Below are 25,794 nucleotides of genomic sequence, written 5' to 3' on the forward strand. Positions count from 1 at the left end.
TTTCATATATATGAGTTATTCTAACCAACTGTGTGCTAATAATAATTGTAATGATACCTCAAACCAAGGTATTTTAAATACTTAGAGCATTACAGTCATAAGAAAAACATTCCTAATATATATATATAAATAATTGTGACAAAGTTTGATAGATGTTCAATAAAATATTTTCAAGCATAAAAATACATAACATTAGCATAAGTGCAGAAGGAGTAACAGAATGGACAAACAAGTTTAAAGGAAAAATTAAATTTCCAATCACTGAACTTTATTTATTTTTTAAATGCTTTTATTGATTTGAGAGAGAGAGGAAGGGAAAGGGACAGCGAGAGCGAGAGAGAGAAATATCAATGGGCTGCCTCCTGTACGCCTCCTACTGGGGATGGAGCCCGAAATCTGGACATGTGCCCTGACTAAACCAGCATCCTCTTGGTGCATGGGACAATGCTCAGCCAACTTAGCCACACTGGCCAGGGCTTTGTTTTATATTTTTAAATTAATAATGGCATTTAGATTCCTTTAGTTAAATGTAAAAGAATGATGTATTTTATTAAAATATTACAATATGCCAGAAATTCTATCCTTTGTCACTTTTCCTGAAAAACTGTAGTTGTCCGTTTAAATATGTGCAGAGGGATACACCATTTTTCAAACTTGTTTCAGGGGACACAAGTAAAAATCTGAACACTGTCCTAGATAAACAAAGTTACAGTAAGGGTCATCTATGTAAGTGAAGACTATTAGCAGAGTAGCAAAAACATGACATTTAAATGTCAGTCTCCCTCAAAAGACTGACAGCCACAAGGGCATACATTTGGGGGGGGTATTCCCCCCTTTAGTGCTCCGAATAGCATATAGTATATTTTAAGAATTGTTTATCACATGGGTTAATGGATGGATGAAATTCATGCATGGTGAATACATAAGTTTAAAGGATAGTATTTGAAAATGGGAAATTATAAACCACAGATTTCTACCAGAAATTAAATACAAACCATAGAACTGAGACATAGCCAAACACTAAGACTCTTAAATTATGAAAGTCTTAGCATAAAACTTGATTTATATTTTAAGCAACAGATAGCTAAAATATGAAATAACTACAAATACAGAACTTTCTTTGACTCTTTTAAAAAGATACAACTACTGCCCGGCCGGGCGTGGCTCAGTGGTTGAGCATCAACCTAGGATCCAGGTGATCGGGGTTCGATTCCCAGTCAGGGCACATGCCTGGGTTGCGGGCTTAATCAATGACTCTCTCATCATTGATGTTTCTATCTCTCTCTCTCCCCCTCTCCTTTCCTCTCTCTGAAATCAATGAAGATATATTTTTTTAAAAAAAGATACAACTACTAACTAAATGGGAATAAGGGTTTGAGAGAAGAAGGGGGCAAATTTGAAATTACATAGCCATCTTAGCTATAAATGAAATTTTATTTTACTTTAATAAACAAAGTTAGGATTCAAAGTATTTAGTAAAGCCAAAATGTCATAATCATAAAAACTTATTTCAAAAAATACTAAATTGTCCATCAAACTTTAGATTCCAATTCTTTTGTGAGTCAATGTTTTTCTAAGACCTCAGTAATTCTCTGATTTTTCTCCTCCAAGATGTAGAAAAGCCATCACTATCATCTGCCTGAACTGTGTAGTTTTTACTTCTCACATCAATGGAAGTAATATTCTTTTCTTACGGGTTTTGCAAACAGGTGTTGACTTAAGAGGTGACTGTATCTATTGCCTGAGCACAATTTTAAGTTAGATGGCAGGTTTAAATTGTGTCCTTGAATTAATGTAAATTAAATATACCTAGGTGAGCCACTGCATTGTTAATTTGATATAAAAGGTTAAAAGCATTATTTTTACAATTTTACTGAGGTAATAAACTACATATAATGAAATATACAATTTTATAAAATGTGACTTGTATATACAAATTTACTTCTGAAAATCCTAATCCCCTTCTTCTGCCCAAAAGTTAAATAGGATTTTTGTCATCTGAGAAAAGTACTTACCTTCATATAATTCACAATCTTAGCAAGAACACCAAACTTATATCCAGAGCTTCCTGATAAAGCTTTCAAGTTAAATGATCCATTGCTATGATCTGAAAATAAATTCAAAAAACAATGGTAACATTTTTATATTAGATGTGATTATGACTTGTAAGCAGCTAAGATGGTTTTAACTCTGGTAAAGATTTTTCTTGTTTGTGCTTTTCTATCCAGTGAATTCTATCCTGTAAAACTTGGTGAAAATTCAAAATCTTTGAGTGTAAATAAACTATCCATTGTCTCATTAAGGATGAGAACAAAGTATACATAATTAAAAAACATTAAAACACATTTATTTTATAAGTACCTTTATCTCATTCTTTCCTTAATTCTGATTAATTTCCCTCATAATTAGAAGCAAGGCTTTTAAAACAAAAACACAATACAAATCTCAATCTGATCCACAGTGCTTTTCTAACAAACTTAAAACCATGAGAAGTGAGTGGATTACTTCTGAGGAATAAAAAGTTCAATTTATTGCCCAGCCAGCGTGGCTCAATGGTTGAACATCGGCCCACAAACCAGGTGGTCACAGTTCGATTTCCGGTCAGGGGACATGCCCAATTTTTGGGCTCTATCCCCAGTCGGGGGCATGCAGGAGGCAGCCAATCAATGACTCTCATCATTGATGTTCTATCTCTCTCTCTCCCTCTCCCTCTTTCTGAAATCAATAAAAACACTTAAAAATTATTTAAGAAGTTCAATTTATCATTTATTACAACAATTTCTGCTTATCAGGTTAAAACAAATGGGCATTAATAGAATAAAAAGAATGATACCATAACTATTTTAAAGTAAAATTTAGAGAAAAATTAGAAATAAGAAATGTAGGTACTGTCACTGCATAAACACGGATGCTTAGAAAGAATGATAGCATGAAACAAGGAACAATCTGTACAGATAATTATTTGTTTCAGGACATCTATCATTTGTTGCATTCTTACAGGCACAAATCCTAATGCCACCCTGCATCACAAATACATTCCTTTAGTCACAGGCAAGAACTAGTAAAAAATTTCATCATAAATACTAGAAAAACATTTCAGAAGTACACATTCTATTAGCATGGCATCAGATAAGAAATTATAAAGTTCCCATGTGGCTGATACACAAGAGAAGAGATTAAATAAAATGGGGGAGAGTCAATGTCTGGCACCAGCTTGGTAATAATAATTTAAGCAAAAGAATGCATTAGAACAACCACAAGTCAAATGTAACAATTGTCTGAGATCCAAAAGAACAGCTTCAAGATGGCACTGCTCCTTTGAGATTAGTTTGCGAAAAGACTTTATTGAATGTTTTCTTGAGACTAAAATGAGACTTCAGATGCAATTTTCCTCTAAAAATAACTGTTACAATTTTGATAGCTTACTTGACACATTAAAGTCTACTTTATTGTTTCCCAACAATATTAAGAGTAAGAATGCTATATAGGTGTACTTTCCCATTCATTTTTTCAATTATCAAATACTACCTACCCACATGGTTCATTTTTCAAGATGTTCAGGACCCTATAACAATAATAGTAACTAACCTTTACTGAACACTTACTATTTGCCAAGAGCTATGCTAAATGATTTCCTCATTTAATCCCTCCCCAAAACCCTATTTAGAAGATATTATTGTCCACTTTTAAACATAAGAAAACAGAGTAGTAAGTGACAGGGTATAGATTCAAAACAAGTTGTACACTCTGTGATAATGCCTTGCATAAGAAAAATTAACTAGCCTTCAACACAGATCATGCCATCGAAAACTGGCTATTTTGTCAGAGTATAGAAATTCATAAATGCACATCTAATGTTTTCTTGTTTAACTTTAGCAAAGTAGTATTAAGCTTATCCTGTATAAACAACTAACTGGGAAGACAAAACACAAATGATGAATATGTTAAGGATAAGCACCAAATGGTCAATCATGATCCCCATACAGTTTTGTTTACCATGGGGTCTCCAGCATTTAACTCAATACAAGACATAGTAAACACTCAGCAAATGTTGAATGAATGAAAGAAGGGGAAGAGGAGGGGAATGAGAATGAACAGTATTTCCATGTACCCTTTTTATGGCCCCAGAATGTGCAGATTTATCTATAATTAAAAGAAGTCTATACAGCAAGCATTTACATAGCCCACTATTGTTATAATAGCCACTCCCATAATTAAAAACCTTGCTTGTTATGCTTAGACCACAACTTTAAATAATATACCATAAATAAAAACATCCTATTTCAAACACCCAACTGAGGATTCTTTTGCCATTTAAATTTCACAGACTGCCCTGGCCGTGGCTTGGTTGGCTGGAGCATGGTCCCATACATCAGAAGGTGGCAGGTTCTATTCCTGATCAGGGCAAGTACTCAAGTTGCAAGTTTGATCCCTGATCGGGGAGTGTACAGGAGGCAACTGATTGATGTTTCTCTCTCACTTCGATGTTTTCTTTTCTTTTTCTTTTCTTTTCTCTCTCCCTTTTCCTCTCCCCACTTCCACTCTTGCTAAAAATCAATTTATAAAACACATAAACATATCCTTGTTTAAAAAATCCAGCCAATTAAGGATTTAAAAAAATAAAATAAATTTCAGACTGCTTTTTTAATGTAGGTGGTATACCTATCCTTTCCCAGCTAGGAAAGCTGAAAACCTTATTTCTTTCTTTTTCCTCAGAATTTTTTCTGTATTAAACCACCATATGAACGGGTCATTGGGGAGAAAAAGGGACATCTGTAATATTTTAAACAAAAATAAAATTAAGAACAAAACAAAAACCACCACATGGAAATAATAAAACACAGTACTGAAAGAAAATATCATCTATAAAATTGTATGCACACTTACGGAGGAAATATAAAACTGATAAACCTGGGCTGTTTGTGTTCTAGGTTACTACCTCTCTCAACATTATCTTCTAGCCCTAGCACTGAAATATTCACTGAAGGATCTGAAATTTTATACTTAAACACTGAAGAAACACCAATTTGTTGCTGACTCAAAAATTCCTAAGCAGGAATTCAGCTAAAGGACAAAAAGGCAAGAAAAAAGGGTGACAGCTGATATCCCAGATAGTTTTATTCAAGTTTATGAATGATTTACTCTTAAGGGTAGCAGGACTTAATGCAAATGAATGTAGAAGAAACTGTCAGCTGCACTGTGGTTCAACCAATAGAAGCACAGCTCCATCTTGGCTGTGCACTAGACTGCATTACAAACAGACGATACCATCGCTTCAACGGCAGCCTTTCAGACAAGAGGTAGGTTTATATGATCTTTTTCATTTAGTAATACATGTCCTTATGATGCAATATAAAAATATTTTACCACAGAAATCAAACAGAAAGCTTTGTTCCTACTAAAGACCAAAATAAGCAATCTATTCATTTCATTGCATGGCAGGATTTTATTATGAAAATATGAAGACTGCCTGTGCTATTTAATAAGTATCCTTACCATCTGGTGCCTTAATGGAAAATTCATGACATTGTCTTTAACCGGATCTATATCCAGACCTTAGAGTAAACCATAAGCATTTGATTTTAAGTGGTTACTTGCTAATTTCATTTTCTCTGAGCTATTTCATTTCAGCAGTTTGGTCTGCTGAATCCTTAAACAAAGGATTTTTCTTAAAGAAAAATCTAGACTAAAAGCGAATCCTGAACAAAAGCTTTCTGATTATATATGTGGAAATTATATTGGCTGGTAAAAAGCAGTTGCTTACAAGAAAGTTTGTTATATTTTAACAAATATCAGAAAATAGTTCAAAATTCTTTTTTATTTGACTTTGAGGACAGATTCAGAGAATGCTGAGAAGTTATCACAATTGTGATTTTTATATAAAAATTTAAAAACCACAAAGGTACCATTTTGTAGGCTGCATTATACTGTAACCAAAGACATCATTTATAGAGCTTCAGACTTTTCAACATTTTAATTTAAATAATTCCTTACAGTAAAATCTTAAAGTCTATATTACTGTAATTAATATACAAATCATGCTATTATTAAATGAAAACCTTTTTGAAACAACCTTTCATTTTTGTATATGCCACAAAAATATATATTTATCACAGTAATTTCAATATGTTAAAATTATTCTTAAATGATCCTCAAAATAAATACGTAGTAAGTCTAATTAACTGCATTTAAAAATAAAAGCACATCCTAAGAATTGGTTAAGGGAGGACAGTACAGTACCTTTCAAGATTCTAAGAATACTTTCATGGCTCTGATTACCATTCATGTCTACTAAAAATCAGTAGCAACTGCTCACCAAATTTCTAATTTTATAATAGTTAAGCATGAAAATATCACTATTTAGTAGATGCTAGAGTTCAAAGATATTACCTGTAAATGATGACCTAAAGATCCAACTTATGTACTTTTACTATGCTGGTAAATCTATTTAAATTTTATAGGACTTTTTTTCATAATTTTTATTTCTTTTATCTCTCAGCTAGCATACAGTGAATATGAGTAAAGTGTCCCTTACAAAGACCAAAGGTTGCTGTAAGAAGATACTAGATCTCCCCAGGTTCAGCACAATGGGATTAGTTACCTAGAAAACATTCCTGTTTGCCATACAAAGTATGGGTGCCCCAAAAGAGTCTCAGATAAAATGAAAACAACTTTGCCAAATAAAAGAGTTAACTTGTGACTCAAATTTCAGGTAAATTGTAAACCAAAACCCCTACCACCTACATTGTTTTAAAACCATACAAGCCTATATATCTTACTGGTAATGCATCTATAGTTAGCACAGATGGAGGTCAGAGCTGTTTCACTGAACAGACTAGAGGCATGGCCTATCTCAGAGAGTTCTAGGGCCGAGCAGCTCTATATTTAAAGACCATTATGATTAATTGATCATATTTCAAAGTGATATGCTTAAAGGCACTAAAAAACTCAATTCAAGGGCTTTTACCATAAATACAACAAAAGTGGAATTTTATTCTCATCTGGCAAGTCAAGGTTCCAAAACAGTTCCAAGTCTTAGCCCCATAAATATTTTACTAGGAACTTTTGAAAAATGGGAGGAAAAATAGGTGGAGTATTTCAAAAATAACAAACTAAAAAAATATGATATTTACCCTAACATTTACCATTCCTATAATAAAAGTTTAAAGGGATCATGGGGCATGCAAAATAGTACCAACTGTTTTGGTTGTTTTTGGGTTGGCTTCTTTTTATCATTTTCTCTTACTTTTCAAAAGGCATGTTTATAGCATTTGTTTGATATAAATTTACATTTTAGTTTTAAAAAAAATAGTCTCAGAGCCCTAGGCAGTTTTGCTCAGTAGTTAGAGCGTTAGCCAGTGGGCTGAAGGGTCCCGGGTTTGATTCTGGCCAAGGACACGCACCTCGGTTGCAGGAGGCAACCAATCGATGTGTCTCTCTCACATCAATGTCTGCTCTCTCTTTCCCTCTTCCACTCTATCTGAAAAGCAATGAAAAAAATATCCTCAGGTGAGGATTAAAATATATATATATATATTTTTTCTCAGAATACAAAAAAATTTCTAATAGTAATATCTTTGTCCGTGTCATGTCTAATCCACCCAAGTAAATTTTAGAGTTTTACCCTAAATTTAGAACAAAAAATTACCAGAGCTCTACTGTACATTGAAAAAACTAAATCACACTAATGTAAGGTAAAAAATGATTCCATATTATAAGGGTTTACTATTTTCAGCTATGCCCAGAAGCAACTAGACAGCTGAGTGTTTTGAGTCCGTCATCAGTTAACAATGCAGTCACAGGAAGCATGCTATCATCATTTATAACATAAACCTGACAGGTATATATTGTTAAACCGCTTACATGCTTCTAACAAAGCTTACAAATGCCCTGTTCTCCACTGTCATTACTGCAACATTATGATAAGCATATTTGTGTGTGGATAAAGTATGCAGTCTAATCAAAATGACAGTGTTTGATAATCCTAATTTTAATTTTTTAGAATCCAGAAAAGTCAATAAATGTATCATATATAACACAATAGACTTTTTTTTTTTTTTAATATATTCTTTATTGATTTCAGAGAAAGGATGGGAGAGGAAGAAAGAGATAGAAACATCAATGATGAAAGAGTCATTGATCAGCTGCCTCCTGCACTCCCGACTGGGGATCAAGCCCGCAACCTGGGCATGTGCCCTGACCAGGAATCGATCTTCGATCTCCTGGATCCTAGGTCGATGCTCAACTGCTGAGCCATGCCTGGCTGGGCTAACACAATAGACTTTTAAAACCCAAAGGCAAGGAATACTTTTAAAATATATGTGTTTGGGTTTTAAGTAATATATTCAAACGGTTCAAAAATTAAAAGAATGTAACAAGGTATATCTTGAGAAGTCTCACATCCCTGTCCCTCAAATCTACTCTCCATCTACCACCACAAGTCATCATTGTTATTAATTTTTTGTATATTCAAGATTTTTGCATAGATACATGCAAATAAAAATATATATTATTTTCCCCTTTCCTATACATATTGTCCTGCATCTTGCTCTTTTCACTTAACATATCCTATCACCATACAACTACCTCATTCATGTATAATATTCAATTGTGTGAATATTCTATATTAATTTTAACCAGAAGTTCACTGATGGATACAAGTTAACATCAAATAATTAAATTTAGTTGTGTGTCTGTCTGCCTACCCCTACCTTCTCCCCTCCCCTTCCACTCTACCCCTTTCTTAGGAGGAGGCATGAAAAAAATTTTAAGCAATTCACTTATACCTCAAAAATAAACAGAATATGAAGCTCCTTAAACCAACTTTCTAATCATTTGTAATAACTTCAGTATACTTTCAACCAGGTATGATTTATATAGCCAATTTCTGGGAGAAAGGGGAAAAAGCTAAAAGCTTGATATGTTAGATAGGATTCTGGGTTAAGCTTTTAATTTTTATTTAAAATTGCTACGGTGTTTCTGAAGTCAATAGTATAGTAACACTTTAAATTAACATAAAGTTACTAAGGTGGATTAAACTAATTTGAAGGGCATAATGTCGGAGTTGCTTCACTCTACTCTCCTCTTCCTCCCTATCACTGTTTCCCCTGCAGTCACTTCGAATGCTCGATTTAGAAGAGAAACCCTTAAAAAGAAAATCACAGATTTTAAAAAGAAATTAACCGGAAAGGCCTTAACTGAAAGTCTAAGGAATATTTTCGTCAGTGCTAGAGAGGTCCTAGTTTAGCCCAAATAAAAGTATTAAACAGACCTACCCAGATAAGCGGCACTGTCCCATTTCCCCAAGGTCCTACTCTTCTTCCTCTCCCTCTCCTCTATTAGCTCTGCTTTTCAAAAAGGGCCTGAAACTCATTTACACTGAAGTAAAAATAACTAACAATGTGTGTTACCCCTCCCAGGAATATCTGCACTTTAGTAGTGCTAAAAATCTTAAAGGAGTTCCAAAGCTGAACTTTTTTTTAGGGGTATGTGTGTGTACACACGATACTATTAGGAAGGCTGGGTCAAAAAGGACTTCACTTTTGTCTCCATTTGAGTCTGTTTCTATGGATTACTTTACTATTTGTGTGCATGATGATTAGAATCAGAGGCAGAAACAATGCAGAAGTTAGAGGGGTAGCCTATCAGAAAATCCACACTGCATAACTTAATGTGACTGGCACTCCACAATACAATATGAATGGTGCTCCTTGGAGATGTGCAACATATCAGCAGCCCTGCTAGGGGCGCTCTTCCTCCAGGGAGCATTCTGGTGCCATCCCCTTCTCCTTCCCCCAGGGGCATGCATCTTCTAAACTCCAAGGAACCCCACAAAACTTGCAACCAGGGCAGCAGCTCATCCAGGGCTAACCCCCTAAACCTGTCTCCAAGGCCCCTTTTCTCTGACTTCCCAGTGAGCTAAGGGAGCCCAGCCTGGGCTCTCCCTTGCTTCTTCTATGCCCTTGTTTGTTTCACTGCCCTAAGTGTGTTTTTGCTGCAGGCAATAAATTCTTGCTTGCTTTTCTAAAAAAAAGAACATGCTCAGAAGAGAAAAATTCAAAGGATATAAAAGAGGGTAACTTTGAAAGGCTGGCTCTCCAGAAATAGTTTGAAAATAATGTAATGTTGCCTGGCCAGACGCGGCTGAGCGTCAACCTAGGATCCAGGTGATCGGGGTTCGATTCCCGGTCAGGGCACATGCCCAGGTTGTGGGCTCGATCAATGACTCTCTCATCATTGATGTTTCTATCTCTCTCCCTCTCCTTTCCTCTCTCTGAAGTCAATAAAGATATGTTTTTTAAAAAAAAGAAAATAATGTAATGTAATAGAACACATACTGTTGTACAGACAATGTATTTCTGTATGTCCCAAGACTAATAGAAGCAATTGATTCATTTACTGTCCATTAGCCCATTATCCCTCATTTCAATATGAAGGGTCACCAAGCACCATAAAACTGAAGAATTCTTAAATCCAAAAAGAAAAAAATGAATTGAAGCCTTTACTTTTGGCCTCAGATCATCAACTTAACCTTCAAAACACACGAAAGAAGAAAGGAACCAAGTCTGTCTAGAGAGATGAAAAGATTTGCTAAGCAAATCTCATTTAAGAAAGAAAACAAAAACCTTAGAAAATATAATTTTAAAGCTCCAGGGTTGATAAATTGATATCTATAACGAAACAAAGAAATCTAAAGGAATTACACTGTTATGGCTTTGTTGGTTTTAAATCACTTTTTAATCTTTTTGATGTGAAAATAATATTATGGTTATATTTAAAAACAGAGTCCTCACCTTATAAGATATACTGAATATTTCTAGAAGAAGGACTATGATGTCTGGGATTTGCTTCAAAATAATGCAGCACTGGGTAGAGCTATAGACTGGCCAAGAGTTGATAAATGAGGCTGTATTATGAGCACATGGGGGTTTTCATTATATCTTTATACTTCTGCACTACCTTGAAGTCTTCTTTAAATGAAACAATCTCACACACAAGTTATCTCTAACATTTAAAAAAGTATTTGGTACACAGTAGGTAATCAATAAACATTTGTTTATAAAAATAAATGAAATTCTATTTACAACTATGTAGGGGAGGAAAGCATGCCAAAAAAAGTCATTTCTTTCATTAAAAAAAGCATACAAATGGTCTTGGCCAGTTTGGATCAGTGGTTAGAGCATCAGTCCTCAGACTGAAGGGTCCTGGGTTCGATTCCAGCCAAGGGCATATATCTCAGTTGCAGGCTTGATCCCTGACCCCAGTCGAGATGAGTGAAGGCAATTAATCAATGTGTCTCTATCATATCGATGTTTCTCTCCTCCACCCCCTTTCACTCTCTCTGAAAAGCAATGGAAAAAATATCCTCAGGTGAGGATTAAGAAAATAAATTTTTTAAAAGCATACAAACGGACAATCACTGAATTAAAGAAGTGGAATATATTTTTCTCTCATTTCCAGAATTTTCTTAGTATATAGGTATTTTTTCTAATTTTTAAAAATAAGCATAAGAAGATAATTTTGGAAGATCAAGATAGTAAAAATTCATTTTTTTAAATACTCAAATCTTTAATCCTTACACTACCATTTAAGGCCTAACAAGTATCAGGTCAACAAGAGCAAAAGTTGATACAAGAATACTGAAACTTTAACTTACTGGCCAATTTTGTGAAATAGAATAATTTAATAAATGATACCTTTGGTGCACTGAATTTGACTGTTTTTAAAAAATATTCACATCTATAGGTCATTTAGGCATATGAAACATTTAGACTATCATATACACAACAAAAACATCTTAAGATTCTGGTCTCTTCATAGGCAACTTAATTTGACTTTTCTTTCTCTACTATTTCTCACTCAGCCACTCACTATTCCCTGTTTCAGGTCCTTGTCCTCAAACTTTAAAGGAGTGGAAATAGGAGCCGAAAATACACTGAACTGAAAAGGTGAGAGGATCCACAAGCACATTTTGAAGAATATGACCTTAAAATGCAAAGATTTCTTGTAGATAATACGTCACTGACCACTGCTTTAGTCAAACTTTAAACCAATTTAGTTGCCTTTTTTCTCTTCCATTAGCAGTTAATTTCTGTGAATCTTAAACATACATATTTGTCTAATAAATAATATACACAAAAATATATAGTATGGTTTACAGAATACATTGGCATAGATATAGAAAAAATTAATACCATTAATTCTGGCAGAAAATAAGAAAGATACGCTTGCCTACATAAATTTAGTAACAAGTCTTAGCACTGAGATTTGAACTGACAAATCTGTAGAGTTTGGTTACATATATTCGTTTTCTACCTTTTTATAGATTCAAAAGAGCAATACAAGAAGTGGAATCTCTAAGAATGGCCTCCCTGAGCTCCAGCCTCTGGAATGAAACCACTACCTCTGTTTATCAGTACCTTGGTTTTCAAGTTCAAAAAATTTACCCTTTCCATGATAACTGGAACACTGCCTGCTTTGTCATTCTGCTTTTGTTTATATTTACAGTGGTATCTTTAGTGGTGCTGGCTTTCCTTTATGAAGTGCTTGACTGCTGTTGCTGTGTAAAGAACAAAACTGTGAAAGACTTGAAAAGTGAACCTAATCCTCTTAGAAGTATGATGGACAACATCAGAAAACGTGAAACTGAAGTGGTCTAGCACTCTATATAAGTTGAACAAAATCTATGAAAACAACCTTTAACTTCTGAGGGGGGGAAAAATTTCTGAGGCCAATTGTTACAAAACTGACTGACTTTGAATGATTAAAAGATTTCTATTAGAAGGGAAAGACAAGTTAAATACGTACTTCTTTGTGTGTGTCTTTCATTAAACATACAGTAAAACTTCATAAATGTAAATAATCTCCCAATCTCTTTAAAATGACACTTAGAAAACTAGATAAAAGATTCCTAGAATTCAATATGAAATAGCAAAATGTAAACTGGAAAGCATAAGCAAGGCTAATGATGCCAAAATAACATATACCTAAACAAATCACAGGGACTAAAAAATAGAGTACTATGCACTGGATGGTGGAGCAGTTGGAGCATCATCCCGTGTACCAAAGGGTGATCGTGGGTTTGATTCCTGGTCAGGGCACATGCCAGGGTTGCGGGCTCGATCCCCGATTGGGGTACAAAGGGGAGGCAACCGATTTTCTCTCTCATGATGTTTCTCTCTCCCTCAAACCTTCCTCTCTCTAAAAATCAACAATAAAAAAATAAGAGTACTACATCTACGTGTATTTTGTAATAAAAATACTATTTAAAATGCTTCTCTAAATCCAAAGTAAAATACTTCCACTTATATTCAAGTCCCTACTTAATAAAAAGCATTTTCTAGTTTATTGAAGACAACTTACATATTTTGAAAGACTTAAGTTTTATGTAGGATTACTGTGACAAAAGTCTCAAATGCTCAGAAATGTCACAAGTATACTTGCATAAAATTTTTATAAAATGGACTGTCGAAATACAAGGTCTAAGAAAGCCCAGGCTATTTTCAAACTAAAGCTTACTAGTACACCCCTAAACTGCATTTTTTGAGCTTGTGCTTTCAGTTTGCTTCTCGTATTCTCTCTCTCAAGGGCTAAGATACACAATGTAGAAAAGACTAAAAAAAAAAAAAAAAAAAAAAAAAGTCAAAAGACAGGACCACTTAACACCTGTTAAGAAATATGGCAGTTTTATTTCTTGGAATTCCAAGGGCTGTACAGATATTATATTTTATAACCCTAATACTATTTCACTACCACACATGAGCATGAGCAAACCAAAGCATGCTCTTTACAACTGCCCTTAGGCAGAAATGCTGCTCCTGAAAATTTATTGAGAAATTAGTTCAAAAGAAGAAAAGTTCAAGATACAAAGATATTTGTAACAGCATTACTAAAAATAACAAAAAATTGGAAATAACAGCTTTTAATGTGGCACATTAACTTAACAGATGAAGAAGCTACTGAAAATTATGACAAAATAGAAAAAATTTGATATGTGAAGTGAAAAATCAATATGTCATTTTCAGTTTAGAGAACCCTAACTGCCAGTTTGAAATAGCTTTTCCACAAAATATTTTTAATATACTTTCTAACATTAGAAACAAACACAAGTAACATAACTAGTTTTCAAAGGACTTGTGAAACCTAGGTATTCAAAATACTTTGGTAACCACGAACTATTCTGAGCACTGTTAAAACCACATTTTCATAAACGTAAACTCTGGGGTCCTTGTCATTGATAGAAAGCACACAGGTTCTTTAGTAACTACATTATTTGATAGTGTACACTATCAACCTCTCCCTACCTTACCCTGTAATTTATTTAGCCATTCAACAAATTTTGAGTGCTTCTATGTGTGAGGGATTAGGTTACAATAGCTAACAAGTAATCAATGCAATTACAATGGCACAGTAGCTTTGTCAGAAATGGTGAGTGCTAAGAGAATTCAAAGGCTAAGCACTGAATTCAAATTCAAAGTGGGAATAGTATGACTTTTAAGCTGAACAGGAGTTAGCCAAAGGAAAGAGGGAAGGAGGTAAGAAAGAATGTTCCAGGAAGAGGAAATAATATTGGCAAGAGCCAAGAGAGTAAAGCATGTTAGAGGCACTACAAGTCAGTATCACTAGGAGATAGTATAAGGAGACAGGTAGATAGGGGCATAAGAGTAAGAGCAGGCTAGATCATGTAAAGCATGTAAGCTACAGGGAAGAGATGGGCTTTATCTGAAAAGCAGTGATGTCATCAGATTTATGAATAGAAAAATCACTGACTGCTGTACAGGGAATGGACAGTAAGGAAGCTAAACCAGGAGCCCTGGTAAGTAGCTAACAGGGCAATCTAAAAATAGTGAACCAAACTAGAGTCATATGGTAGTCTTTAGTATTTACACCCAATGGATATATAGCTCTCCTCTTTCTGAGCACATGGAACCCCTTGTGGCTTGGTACATACAGCCTTGTAGCCAATGAGGAAGTGATATGTGTCACCTCCAGGACAGAGCACTTAACTGCCAGACAAGATCTTCCAGAGTTCTCTTTACCTCTAACGCTACAACCAGCATTTGGAATATCGCTACTCTCCCAGCCTGGGTCCTTGAGTGACTGTAATAAGCTAAGACCCCTGCCAACACATGATAAACATGTGGTATGAAAGAGAGAAACAAATGTTTGCTGTTTTAAGCCACTGAGATTTTGTAGCAGAGACTATATCTAAGAGTGGGTCTCTGCTAATGTTTAAAACAGTTCTTATAATTTTGTTTCCTATAAGTAAGTTTCATTGGAATAAAAGATGATCAATCCTAATGTATGTGCTAATAAGAATGATAGGCCTACTTTGATAAAAAGATTAGCCAACATCATACATAAATAATGGTGAAAGATTGAATATTTTCCCCCTAAGATCAGAAACAAGGCGAAGATGTCCACTCTCACTACTTCTATTCAACATCATACTAGCCAGTCCAGACAGACAGGAAAAAATATAAACGGCATTCATATTGGAAAGAACGAAATAAAACTGTTCTTATTCACTGATGACATAATGTTGTATGTAGAAAATGCTAAGGAATCCACACAGAAACTAGAATAAACGAGTTCAGCAAAGTTGAAGAATACAGGATCAATGTACAAAAAGGAACTGCACTTCCACATACCAGCAATGAACGTTTCAAAAAACAACTAAGGAAACAATCTTATTCACAACAGTACCAAAAATAAAGTACTTAGAAATAAATTTAAGAAAATAAATGTAAAATCCGTATATTAAAAACCTAAATAAATGAAAAGATATCCACGTTCATCGACTAGAAAACTTAATAATGCTAAGATAGCAATACTCCCCAAACTGATGTATAGAGTCAATGCAATCCCTATCAAAATCCAGCTCTGGCTTTTTTTTTTTTTTAAATATATCTTTATTGATTTCAGAGAGAGGAAAGGATAGGGAGAGAGAGAGATAGAAACATCAATGATGAGAGAGTCATTGATTGAGCCCGAAACCCGGGCATGTGCCCTGACCGGGAATCGAACCCTGATCCCCTGGATCCTAGGTCGATGCTCAGCCGCTGAGCCATGCCCGGCCAGGCCTGGCCCTTTTTACAGACGTGAATTGATGAGCAGATCCTAAAATTTATATGTAAATGCAAAGGATCCAGAAAAAAATAAAACAATTTTGAAAAAGAACAAAATTGAAGGACTTAAACTTTCAAAACTTTACTACAATGCTAAAGTTACCAAGAGAGTATGCTACTGTCACAGGATAGACATATGATGCAACAGAACCACATTGTGATACCAGAAGTATATAAACTCATTTATAGTCAAGTGATAACACAGGTGCAATCAATGCAAGTCAAAGGGGAAGATAGTGGTTTCAAGAAATGATACAGAGACAACAGGCAAAAAGATGAATTTATACCCTTATGTTAAACCAAAAAATCAACTCAAACATATCATAAACCTAATGTAAAAGTTAAAATTATAAAACTCTTAGAAGAAAACATAGTAAATTTTCATGACCTTAGGTTAGACAAAGATTTCTTAGATATGACACCAAGAGCACAAGTAACACTGGATCAAGAAATTGTATCCAGAATACATAAAGAACTCTTATAAATCAACAGTAAGAAGACAACCCAATATTTTTCCAGTGGGCAAAAAATGTGAACAGACATTTCACCAAAGACGACACATGAATGGTCAAATAAGCACATGAAATGACATCCAACATCATTAATCATTAGAGAATTACATATTAAAAACAAAATACCACTTTACATCCACTAGAATGGCTATGATAAGAAAGACAGGAATAACAAGACTTGGCAAGAATAAGAAAAAAGTGGAACCCTCATGCATTGATGGTGAGAATGTAAAATGGCACCTCCTCTTTGGTACTTTGTTAAAAACTTAAACATAAAGTTACCACATGAGCCAGAAATTCTACTCTTAGGTCTCTTCACAAGGCGGGGGAAAAAAGATGTCCACACAAAGACATACATGAATATACACAGCAGCATTATTCATAACAGCCAAAAAGTAGAAGGAATACAAATGTGTATTAAATGGTGAATGGATAAACAAATTGTGTGGTATATCCATACAATCCAATACTCTTCAGCAATAAAATGGAATGAAGTACTGATACATGCTACAACATGGATAGAATCCTGGACAAAACACAACAAACTGAATCCCACAACAAGTAAAAAAGATTATATACCATGACCAAGGAAGATTTATTCCAAGAATTCAAGGTGGGTTTAACATCTGAAAATCAATTAATGTAATGTGTTGTTATTAGACTAAAGAACAAGAACATGATCATCTAACAGATGTTAAGTAAAGAGAAGTCACACACTAAAGACCACATATTGTCCAATTCTGCTTATATAAAATGTCCAGAAAAAGGCAAATACACACAGACAGAAAGTAGATTATTGATTATCTGGGACTGGAGTGAAAATAAGGAGCAACTGCAAATGGGCACAAGGGATCTTTTGGGAGTGATGGAAATGTTCTAAGTTTGGATTGTGCTAATAGTTGCACAATTCTGTAAATTTACTAAAAATCTTTTAATTGTACATCTAAAAAAAGAGTGAACTGCATGGTATGGAAATTAAACCTCAATGAAGTTATTTTTTTAAAAATAATAACCTAAATTCTAACTACGACACAAGACTATTAACATCTTAAGAGCAAAAAATTCTCTCATCGTGCCATCCTTTATACTTAAAGTGCCTAACAATATGAATGTTGAACTGAAAAATGAACTTGCCATTACTAAATGGTCCTAGTCAATTTTACTAACCAGAATTTTGTTTAGAGCCTGATGATCCTCCATGTTCTAGCTTTGCTTTCTTCTTCTTCGATGATGATAATGTTGACGACTCAGAAGATACTGAACGTTTTTCTACTACAGGAGTGGAAAGAGCTCGTTTTTTGAACAGCTCCCGTTCTCTCAAAAGGCTTGGATCCATAATGCTGCAAACATAAAAATAAGTATCTTTAATACAGATTCCAGTCATTCAAACCTATATGCGAAATCCATAGATCTCAAGAAGAGTTCCTTCCCAAACAAAATTATCTTGTTACTAGTTGTCTAGCACTTGTATTTACTCACTCACTCATGCACTCAAAAAAATCTTTAATTAGCGCCTATTACACGCAAAGCACTGTGCTAGGCACTAGTAAACAGAAACAATTATTCTCTAACACTCTAGAACTGCACTGTCCAATATGGTAGCCACTGGCCACATGTGCCTATTGAGCACCTGAGTGGGGCTAGAGTTGAGATGTACTCTAAGTGTAAAATATACATCAGATGTAAAAGACTTAGTACAAAGAAAAAAGAACGTACAAAATTACTAATGACATATTTTAGACGTATTATATGGTGATATGATATTTTGAATATACTGGATTAAGTAAAATATTAAAATTAATTTCCCCTAATTTTTTAAAACTTTTTTAGAAACTATGGCTACAAGAAAATTTTAAATTACATGTGTGGCTCACACTTGCAGCTTACATTGTATTTCCACTAGACAACACTGCTCTAGAAACGACATCAAGAATACTGAGCAGAAATTAGGAGGCAGATTTAGGCTCGTTGCGGGAAAAGAGAAACCATCAGAATTGCTTACAAATAAAAATATATATTTTAAAACAGGTGAACTCTCTATCATTAAGTGATAATAAACTGGATTAATACTTGTTAGAAAATTCCTAATTTGGACAGAAGTGAGACTAGACCTCTTCGGGTTTTCCCCGTTTTAAAACTCAATTCTAAGCAACTTCAATACAACCAGGGAAGCCACAGGTCATTCAACAAGTATTTTAAAACATTCCTCTTTTGTCTGAGCTCTCCCTAGAATCCCATGGAGTCTGGGAAGCACACAAGCTAACTATGTAAGTGATATTTGCAGTGTTAAAACTAGTTGTTCATAAGCCGGAAAGGAAGGCCCCAGAGGAAAAAGGCTACCTTATAATCTGAAAGCCTTAAAACACAGGGTAGCTCAATAAATATTTGTTAAATGAATAATGAATGGAAAAGCATCTTTAAATTGCTCTAGCCTCATTGTTATTGGTCTCACAAGCCTTTATTAAATGTCCTGTTTGTGAGGCACTGTTTGAAAGGTTCTGGAAAATAAATTTTTGCCTTCAAGCAGCTTACATTTTGAACCTGAAAGCATTGAGCATCTGGTTTAACAATGAATAAATAAAATCTGACTTAGAGTGCTTAAAGTTAAAAATATAAACACTAATAAGAAATAACCAGAATAAACTTCAGTTAAGTAAAAATCTCAGTTAAGGAAGAGTCACTGGCACAGGACCTAAAATCAAAAACCTATCTTCTCCCCTCAGTTCTAAACTCTAGGCAACATGACCCTAGGCAATCCACAAGACCTCTCTAAATCCAATTTTATCATAAGTTAAAATACTGTCTACATCAAGCCCAACTGTAAGGAAAAAATGAGAAAGCGATTTTTTAAGTGAAGGTATAGAAATATGTTATTTGGGTATTGCTACTTTGAGTTGGATCTGAGAAGAAATAACAATATTATACTGTGGTGAGGGAGAGACCATCTTGGGGGGGAAGGAAAGTGTGAGAACAGAGAGGAGAATTCGCAACTGATAAGGTGGGGGCAACAAGCCTAAAACAGGAAATATGTTTCTTTCACCTTGTAAAACCGGTAGTTAACCTAGGCTTTGAATCACGATTTTAACATAAACTTAAGTGAAAAGCTTTACAGTTTACAAAGACCTAAATGCTTATAGCATTTGATCCTCACAACTCTTGAGATAAAAGGTATCCATTTTATTCCTCTTTTAATATGTAAAATATGAAGTGAAGAGCTGTGGTTAAGGTCACAACAGCAGGAAGAACTTGGACCAGAACCAGAACCCAAATATCCTAACTGCTAAATTAATGCTCCCTGCTCCACACTGAAACACTGGTAAAGCCTCTAAAACACTGTCAAATTTTATTTTTTCACCGCTTTTAAACGAGGTGCTCAATGCTTTCATGTTCTCAAATGTGTGCTGCTTGAAGGCAAGGATTTATCTTTCAGAACCTTTCAAAGCTTGGATGCCTTTACCAGCATTTCAGGTGTGAAGTAGAGAGCACCTAACTTAGGAGTCAAGCTATTCAGATCCGGGGCCAGGACCTTTGTTTTAAAGGCCTTCACTTGCTACTTACTCCACACCTGAAATGCTGGTAAAGGCCTCTAAAAGGTGTGGTACTGATAAAGTCCAAAAGCACCCAGAGCAGAGCAGAAAGGCACCCATCGCATGCTCAGCCTAACTTTTCCTCCCTTTTCAGAAGACCACTCAGTATCTGTAGTCTTCCGTGTGTGGTAGACAGGACACATCACGCTGCCCGTTTTACACCGAAAAAATACCACCGCCCCAACTCAGGCAGTCCCCATGTCAAGGACGGGCACCGAGAAGCCAAAATTAAGTCACAATCTTCTGACTCCACGTTCTTCCCAATATATCGTTCGATTTCTACTCGCCTCTGTTGCTGGTGTCGCTGCCTAAGCCTCGGAGGTGCCACGGGCACGGGGAACACTGCTACGAACAGCCGGCCAGCTGACAAGAGACTTGTATCTTCAGTGACAGAAATATAGAGGTGGGAGAAAAACGTACCGCGGCGTTTCGTTTTAGAAATACCTTTCGACTTTGCACAAAACTACTGTAACTAAAGTTTAGGAGTCATTACAAATTAGGTCTCCAAAAGGCAGCTTAAAAAAAAAAAGTCTGTGAACGAGCATCTAAATCACAGTCTTCAGCCAGTTGGACATCGTGGTTCCCCAAATTCCACACACATGCTCAGCTACTGCTAATGTAAACTTGGGGGCTAGGAAGAGGCGATCCAACTGCAAAATTTCCCCTCTCCACCCCAAAAGTCGGCTCAATAAACCGCCGGCCTAAGACAATGCTCCCAAGAAGTTGTGACTGTTTAAGTGTTTCACGCAGAGAACCGCAGCCCCAGCCTCCCTTGGGGTGGAAACGCGCTCGCCCCGCGGGAAGGGGCGGTCCCGAGAAACAGGCCGGAGCCCCGCGCCCCCCACCCCGAGGCGGGAGCCCCGCGCCCCTCTCCCCTCTCCCCTCTCCCCTCTCCCCTCTCCTGGCGGCCGCAGCCCCTACCTGAGCGAGGAGGGCCGCCCCACGCGACCGGACACCGCCTCCCTGCGCCTCCGCCTCGGCCAGCCACCCACGCCCGCGTGGCTGCCGCTTCCTGCTCCTAGTCGGCGCCCCGCCTGCCCGAAAGCACGCCCGGCGCTGCCCCTCAAAGCCGGGGTTCAGGGGCTGGCGGCGGAGAGAGACGGGAGAGACTCGTCGGCGAGCCCCGCTCGCCACTTCCTGATCAGGTTGCTAAAAGCCCAATCCCGGCAGCCCCCGCGGCGCCCCCGCCGCCTGGAACGCGCGTGCGTCGTCACGTGGCCCGCTAGGGGCGCCGCGGGAGTATAATCAGCCAGCTGGAGCGTTCTGGGTCTCCATGGCAACAGGAGGAGGGCTGGGGCGGGGCTGACGGCGAGATTCAGGTGCGAGGCGAGTAGGAGCCGCCAAGATGGAGAAAATCCTTCCATTTGCAGAAACGTAAACCTGCCAGATCTGCTCAGGAGCCTGTTGAACGCACGTGGCGACGCGATTTTTCAAGGTATTGTCTACCAGGTGTTTTGTGACATTACATCAAATGCAAACGACCAGCATCTAACCTTCAAAGAACATTATTACAACCCTCTCTATTGCAGGTAAGGAAACAAGAGGCCCAGCAAAGCTAAGTGACTTGCGCAAGACACAACCGCCAGTAACGGCGAATCCTGAAATGAAGCCGTTTCTGAACTCCCAACCACCACACGTGTGAACCCTTTTCCACCACACCTGTGAACTCTCAGGAAAGGATTTCGAATTCAGAAGCAACATAAAGGGGTAGAAATAAAGCGACGAGAAAGATTGATTGGCCTTGGCCACAGCCTGTGATGTGCTGGATGGAGTGTGTCCGAGTTCTGTGGCTGTCCTTCCCTCGCTCATAACCCAGAGCGACAGCGCAGCCAGTGCTGAACTGCTCTGTAGCTGCTGTTTACTTACTTAGTACTGGTTACTTCTCGTGTTACTTAACCTGTGCTGGTTTTCTTATTACGAATAGTTGTACTACCACAAGGAATAATTGTACTACCACGATGGCATGAGACTGTTGTGAAAATCAAATGAGATAATACATAAATTTTTATTCAAAATTTGGAAATAAAACCAAAAGATTGTGTGGCTTTTTAAAATTGGTTTCTTTCTAGAAGATTTTTGTAAAAAACCCACCTGATGTTCATCGGACACCCTCAGGAAATGTAACTTTGAATAACAAGTTAGTAGGGCTCAGAGGTTTTACAATCCAGTAAAGCCAGAGATTAACTGGTAAAAACCTTATGAGGTGTAAGGGAGAGGAACAGACAGCAAGTACAAAACATAATCCCAAAGATTAAAATCAAGAAACATGAGCCAGTATTGTATCAATTATTTTGTTGTTGCTGTTAATCCTTACCTGAGGATATTTTTTCCTTTTTTTTTTTGAGAGAGAGTAGAAGGGGGAAGGGAGGGAGGGGGAGAGAGAGAAACATCCAAGTGAGAGAGACTCATTGATTGGTTGCCTCCCACAGGACCCCAAACCTGGGCCAGGGATGAATCTGCAGTCCAGGTGATTGTCCTTGACCAGGAATCAGTCCCAAAAATAGTCCCTTTGGTGAGTGGACCAACACTCAAACCACTGGACCAGACCAGCCAGGGCTGTATCAAGTAATTTTTATTTCATTCTTCCTTTCTCCAGTGATTATATAAATTCCATTGCTTTTTCAGAAAGAGTAGAAAGGGGAGAGACAGAAAGAAACATGTGAGAGAGATACATTCATTGGTTGCCTTCAGCACATACCACAACCCAGGGCGCGGGGTTCAAACCTGCAACACAGGTACGTGCCCTTGGCTGGAATAGAACTTGGGACCTTTCAATCCACAGGCCAAAGCTCTAACCACTGAGCAAAAACGGCTAGGTCTGTCATACCCTTGTGGAATCAGTTCTATCATTCTGTTGACTACCTTATCAATGAGTGAGGGGCTTAATATTCAAATTGACAATGACTAGACCATAAATGATAATAAAACTCTGAGCCACATAAGAAACCAAGCCACAACCTTTGCAGCAATCAGCTCAGGATGGTCAGGATTTGTTCAAAGGCTGCCAACTTCCCTATTTTAGACACACATCCATACCCCAAAACACGCACCAGGATTAAACAGAGAAAACCAAATATGTTCCCCAAACCAATCAAATAGATGCCCCACTTCTAGTTACTTCACCTCCAGCTTCCCCTGCCAACAACCTTTAATCACAACATACCAGGAGCATCCCATCTTTTTCCTCACTATACAGGCATAGCTCGTCTTACTGTGCTTCACTTTTTTGGACTTTACACATGTTGCATTTTTTACATATTGAAGCCAAGACACTTCACCAACAAAAATATTACAACTCAATTTATTGCCATACTTGCTTTATTCCTGTGGCCTGCAACAGAACCACAATGTCTCCAAAACATACCTGTAAAGCTTCCCCTCTTTCTGATTGCCTTTGAGTCTCTGCCAAACACAAGTGATGGCAGCTGACTCCCTTGCTATAGCAAGCTCTGTATGCTCTGTTCTCATTTAAGTGGTCTTCATTTATTCCCACTTGTGTTAAAACTTTGACACGTGCTCACTATCTAGACAGGTGAGAATTGAGCTTAGAGAATCATGCTTTTACAGAACTAGATCTACCATGTGGAAGGCATTCAGTTCAAAAATAAACTGAGGTACATTAAAAATTTGAAGTTTATTTGCACAAACATAGGTTGAAACCGGGCAGCCCCAAACCAAAACAGGTTAGGAACACTCCACTGCCCTGACAGGAGCCTTGGGGGAAGGATTTTATAGCTAAGACTCAGAAGCAAATCAAAGAAAGTATTTGATTGGCTATAGCTTAAGTGATTGCCTTATTCTGGAAAGCCTGGTAGGTAGGTTGTGATTAGTAGTTCTTAAGTTTCATTTTCTCAAATTCTAGTGCACTGACTCTGGCTTAGGTTTGTTTGCTTATGTAAGCCACCGGGTATTAGAGCCACTGCAGTCTAATGGCCTTCTTGTTTAATTACTTTAACCAACTGCTCACAATTATTCCTTTATTTCAATGTCTTGTGTCATCTCAGCCAATTGGAACAGATATTGGACAATTAAGCCTTCAAATGCCAATATTAGAATATGTTATTTATAACCCAAACCCCCAAATCTCAATTGCCCTTCCCCTACCCAAGATATTAGCTATTGTTATCATTGCCCAACTTGAAACCCTCCTCTACAGAGCCCAGCAAACTGTTAAACTATATAAATGATGGATGTTGTCAACCAGTGGCATCACTCCTATTTATACTGTCTGTTGCCTATGACGAGGTCATAATATTGAAAGCAATGACCGAATTAATTCAAAACACTTTTGAGTGATATCCTGTACTCTGACAATAATCCTCAAGTGAAGACAAAAGTGGGCTCCCTATATGGCCTGTAATCAAGCCATTTTTGTGTTAGAATTACCTACACATTGGACACACTACAAATGAACTAATAAAGGATTCCATTTGTCTGCTGGTAATGTTGACTCTACAGCAATGACCAACTTAACCATTTCCAAACATCAGCCCAAATTAGCTTGATATCAGAAAATTCAAGATTTGGAGTTAAACACATTTATTCTGCCTGTTCCTCCTTGTAACACAATATAGACACCATCTAGGTTGCTTCTGAGGCAGGCTCTAACCAGGGATTAGGGAAGACATAGGGAAAATATCCCACTCTGAAGTGTGGGACATGACTATTTATAGGGACATGGCCATTTGTGTAATACACAAGAAGTCTCAACCACTGATGCTTAAATAAGCCTTTATTATAATGAAAACCTACACATTGGCATCCTCGGTATTTCAGGTCAGAAGGGTGTGGCTAGTGTCAAATTATATGAAGGATGATTCAAGCTAATAATGCAACAGCAATTATGTTTATCTCATGAATGCTTATAACACCCTTATAATTTTTGGTAGAAAGTGTGGTGACTTCTCCAGGGGAATATAATTTGTTTTCTTTATTAAACATTCTGTCCTGACCAATCCAAAACCTCCAACCCAAAAAGCACAACTCAGTATAACCACCGGATTAATTCCAATGTAGTGAATTTTTTTTTTTTTTAACTATAGTGTGTCCCCCAAAAATGTATACACACTTTAATAGCTGATAGCTCAATACTGAAAATGAAATGTATTTTAATAAACGCTGCCTTTATAATTATTCAAAGTGTGTGTATACATCTTGGGGACACCCTATATTTTATTTTGGTAAAATATATATAACAAAATAACATAAAATTTACCACTTCAACGATTTTAAAGTGTACAACTCTGTCACATTCCATTCACATTATGCAACCATCATCGTTTCCAAAATTTTTCATTAGCCTGAACAGAAACCCTGTACCCATTAAGCAATAACTCCCCATTCCCTCCTCCCCACCACCCCGGTTAACTCCTAATCTACTTCCTATCTCTATGAATTAGCCCTAGTTCTAGATATTTTATGTAAGTGGAATAAACATAAAAAAATCCTTGGATGAACATTAAAAAATAATAATAAATTTTAAAAGGCAGACTGCCACAGGCAGGCTGCACCTCATTTGGATGTCTGGAGTCTTGGAAGCTTGACTACCCTACGTTCTCCTGCAAATGG

The 25,794-nt window shown here is 36.8% G+C and overlaps 2 protein-coding genes across 3 annotated transcripts in view; one reads left to right on the forward strand and one right to left on the reverse strand.

Moving 5' to 3' along the window:
- Window positions 1-21,169, reverse strand: part of GTF2E2 (general transcription factor IIE subunit 2) — an 81,724-nt gene extending 60,555 nt beyond the window's left edge. Inside the window, exons 1-3 of one of the 2 annotated variants that reach the window (XM_016209073.2) lie at window positions 21,148-21,169; window positions 17,807-17,979; window positions 2,016-2,107 (exon numbers count right to left, since the gene is read on the reverse strand). In XM_016209073.2, coding sequence (XP_016064559.1) covers window positions 2,016-2,107; window positions 17,807-17,975 — 261 coding nt within the window. In that variant the 5' untranslated portion in view covers window positions 17,976-17,979; window positions 21,148-21,169. Of the gene's footprint in view, window positions 1-2,015; window positions 2,108-17,806; window positions 18,072-21,147 lie in introns of those variants that run through there. The other variant, XM_016209072.2, reaches the window with a different exon arrangement.
- Window positions 12,363-12,718, forward strand: SMIM18 (small integral membrane protein 18). Its single transcript, XM_087814150.1, has one exon. The coding sequence runs from the start codon at window positions 12,363-12,365 to the stop codon at window positions 12,657-12,659; it is 297 nt and encodes a 98-aa protein (XP_087670276.1). The 3' UTR covers window positions 12,660-12,718.
- Window positions 21,170-25,794: the final 4,625 nt, after the last annotated feature.

Source organism: Miniopterus natalensis, chromosome 2 (genome assembly GCF_054644295.1).
Source record: "Miniopterus natalensis isolate mMinNat1 chromosome 2, mMinNat1.hap1, whole genome shotgun sequence".
Lineage (NCBI taxonomy): Eukaryota > Metazoa > Chordata > Mammalia > Chiroptera > Miniopteridae > Miniopterus > Miniopterus natalensis.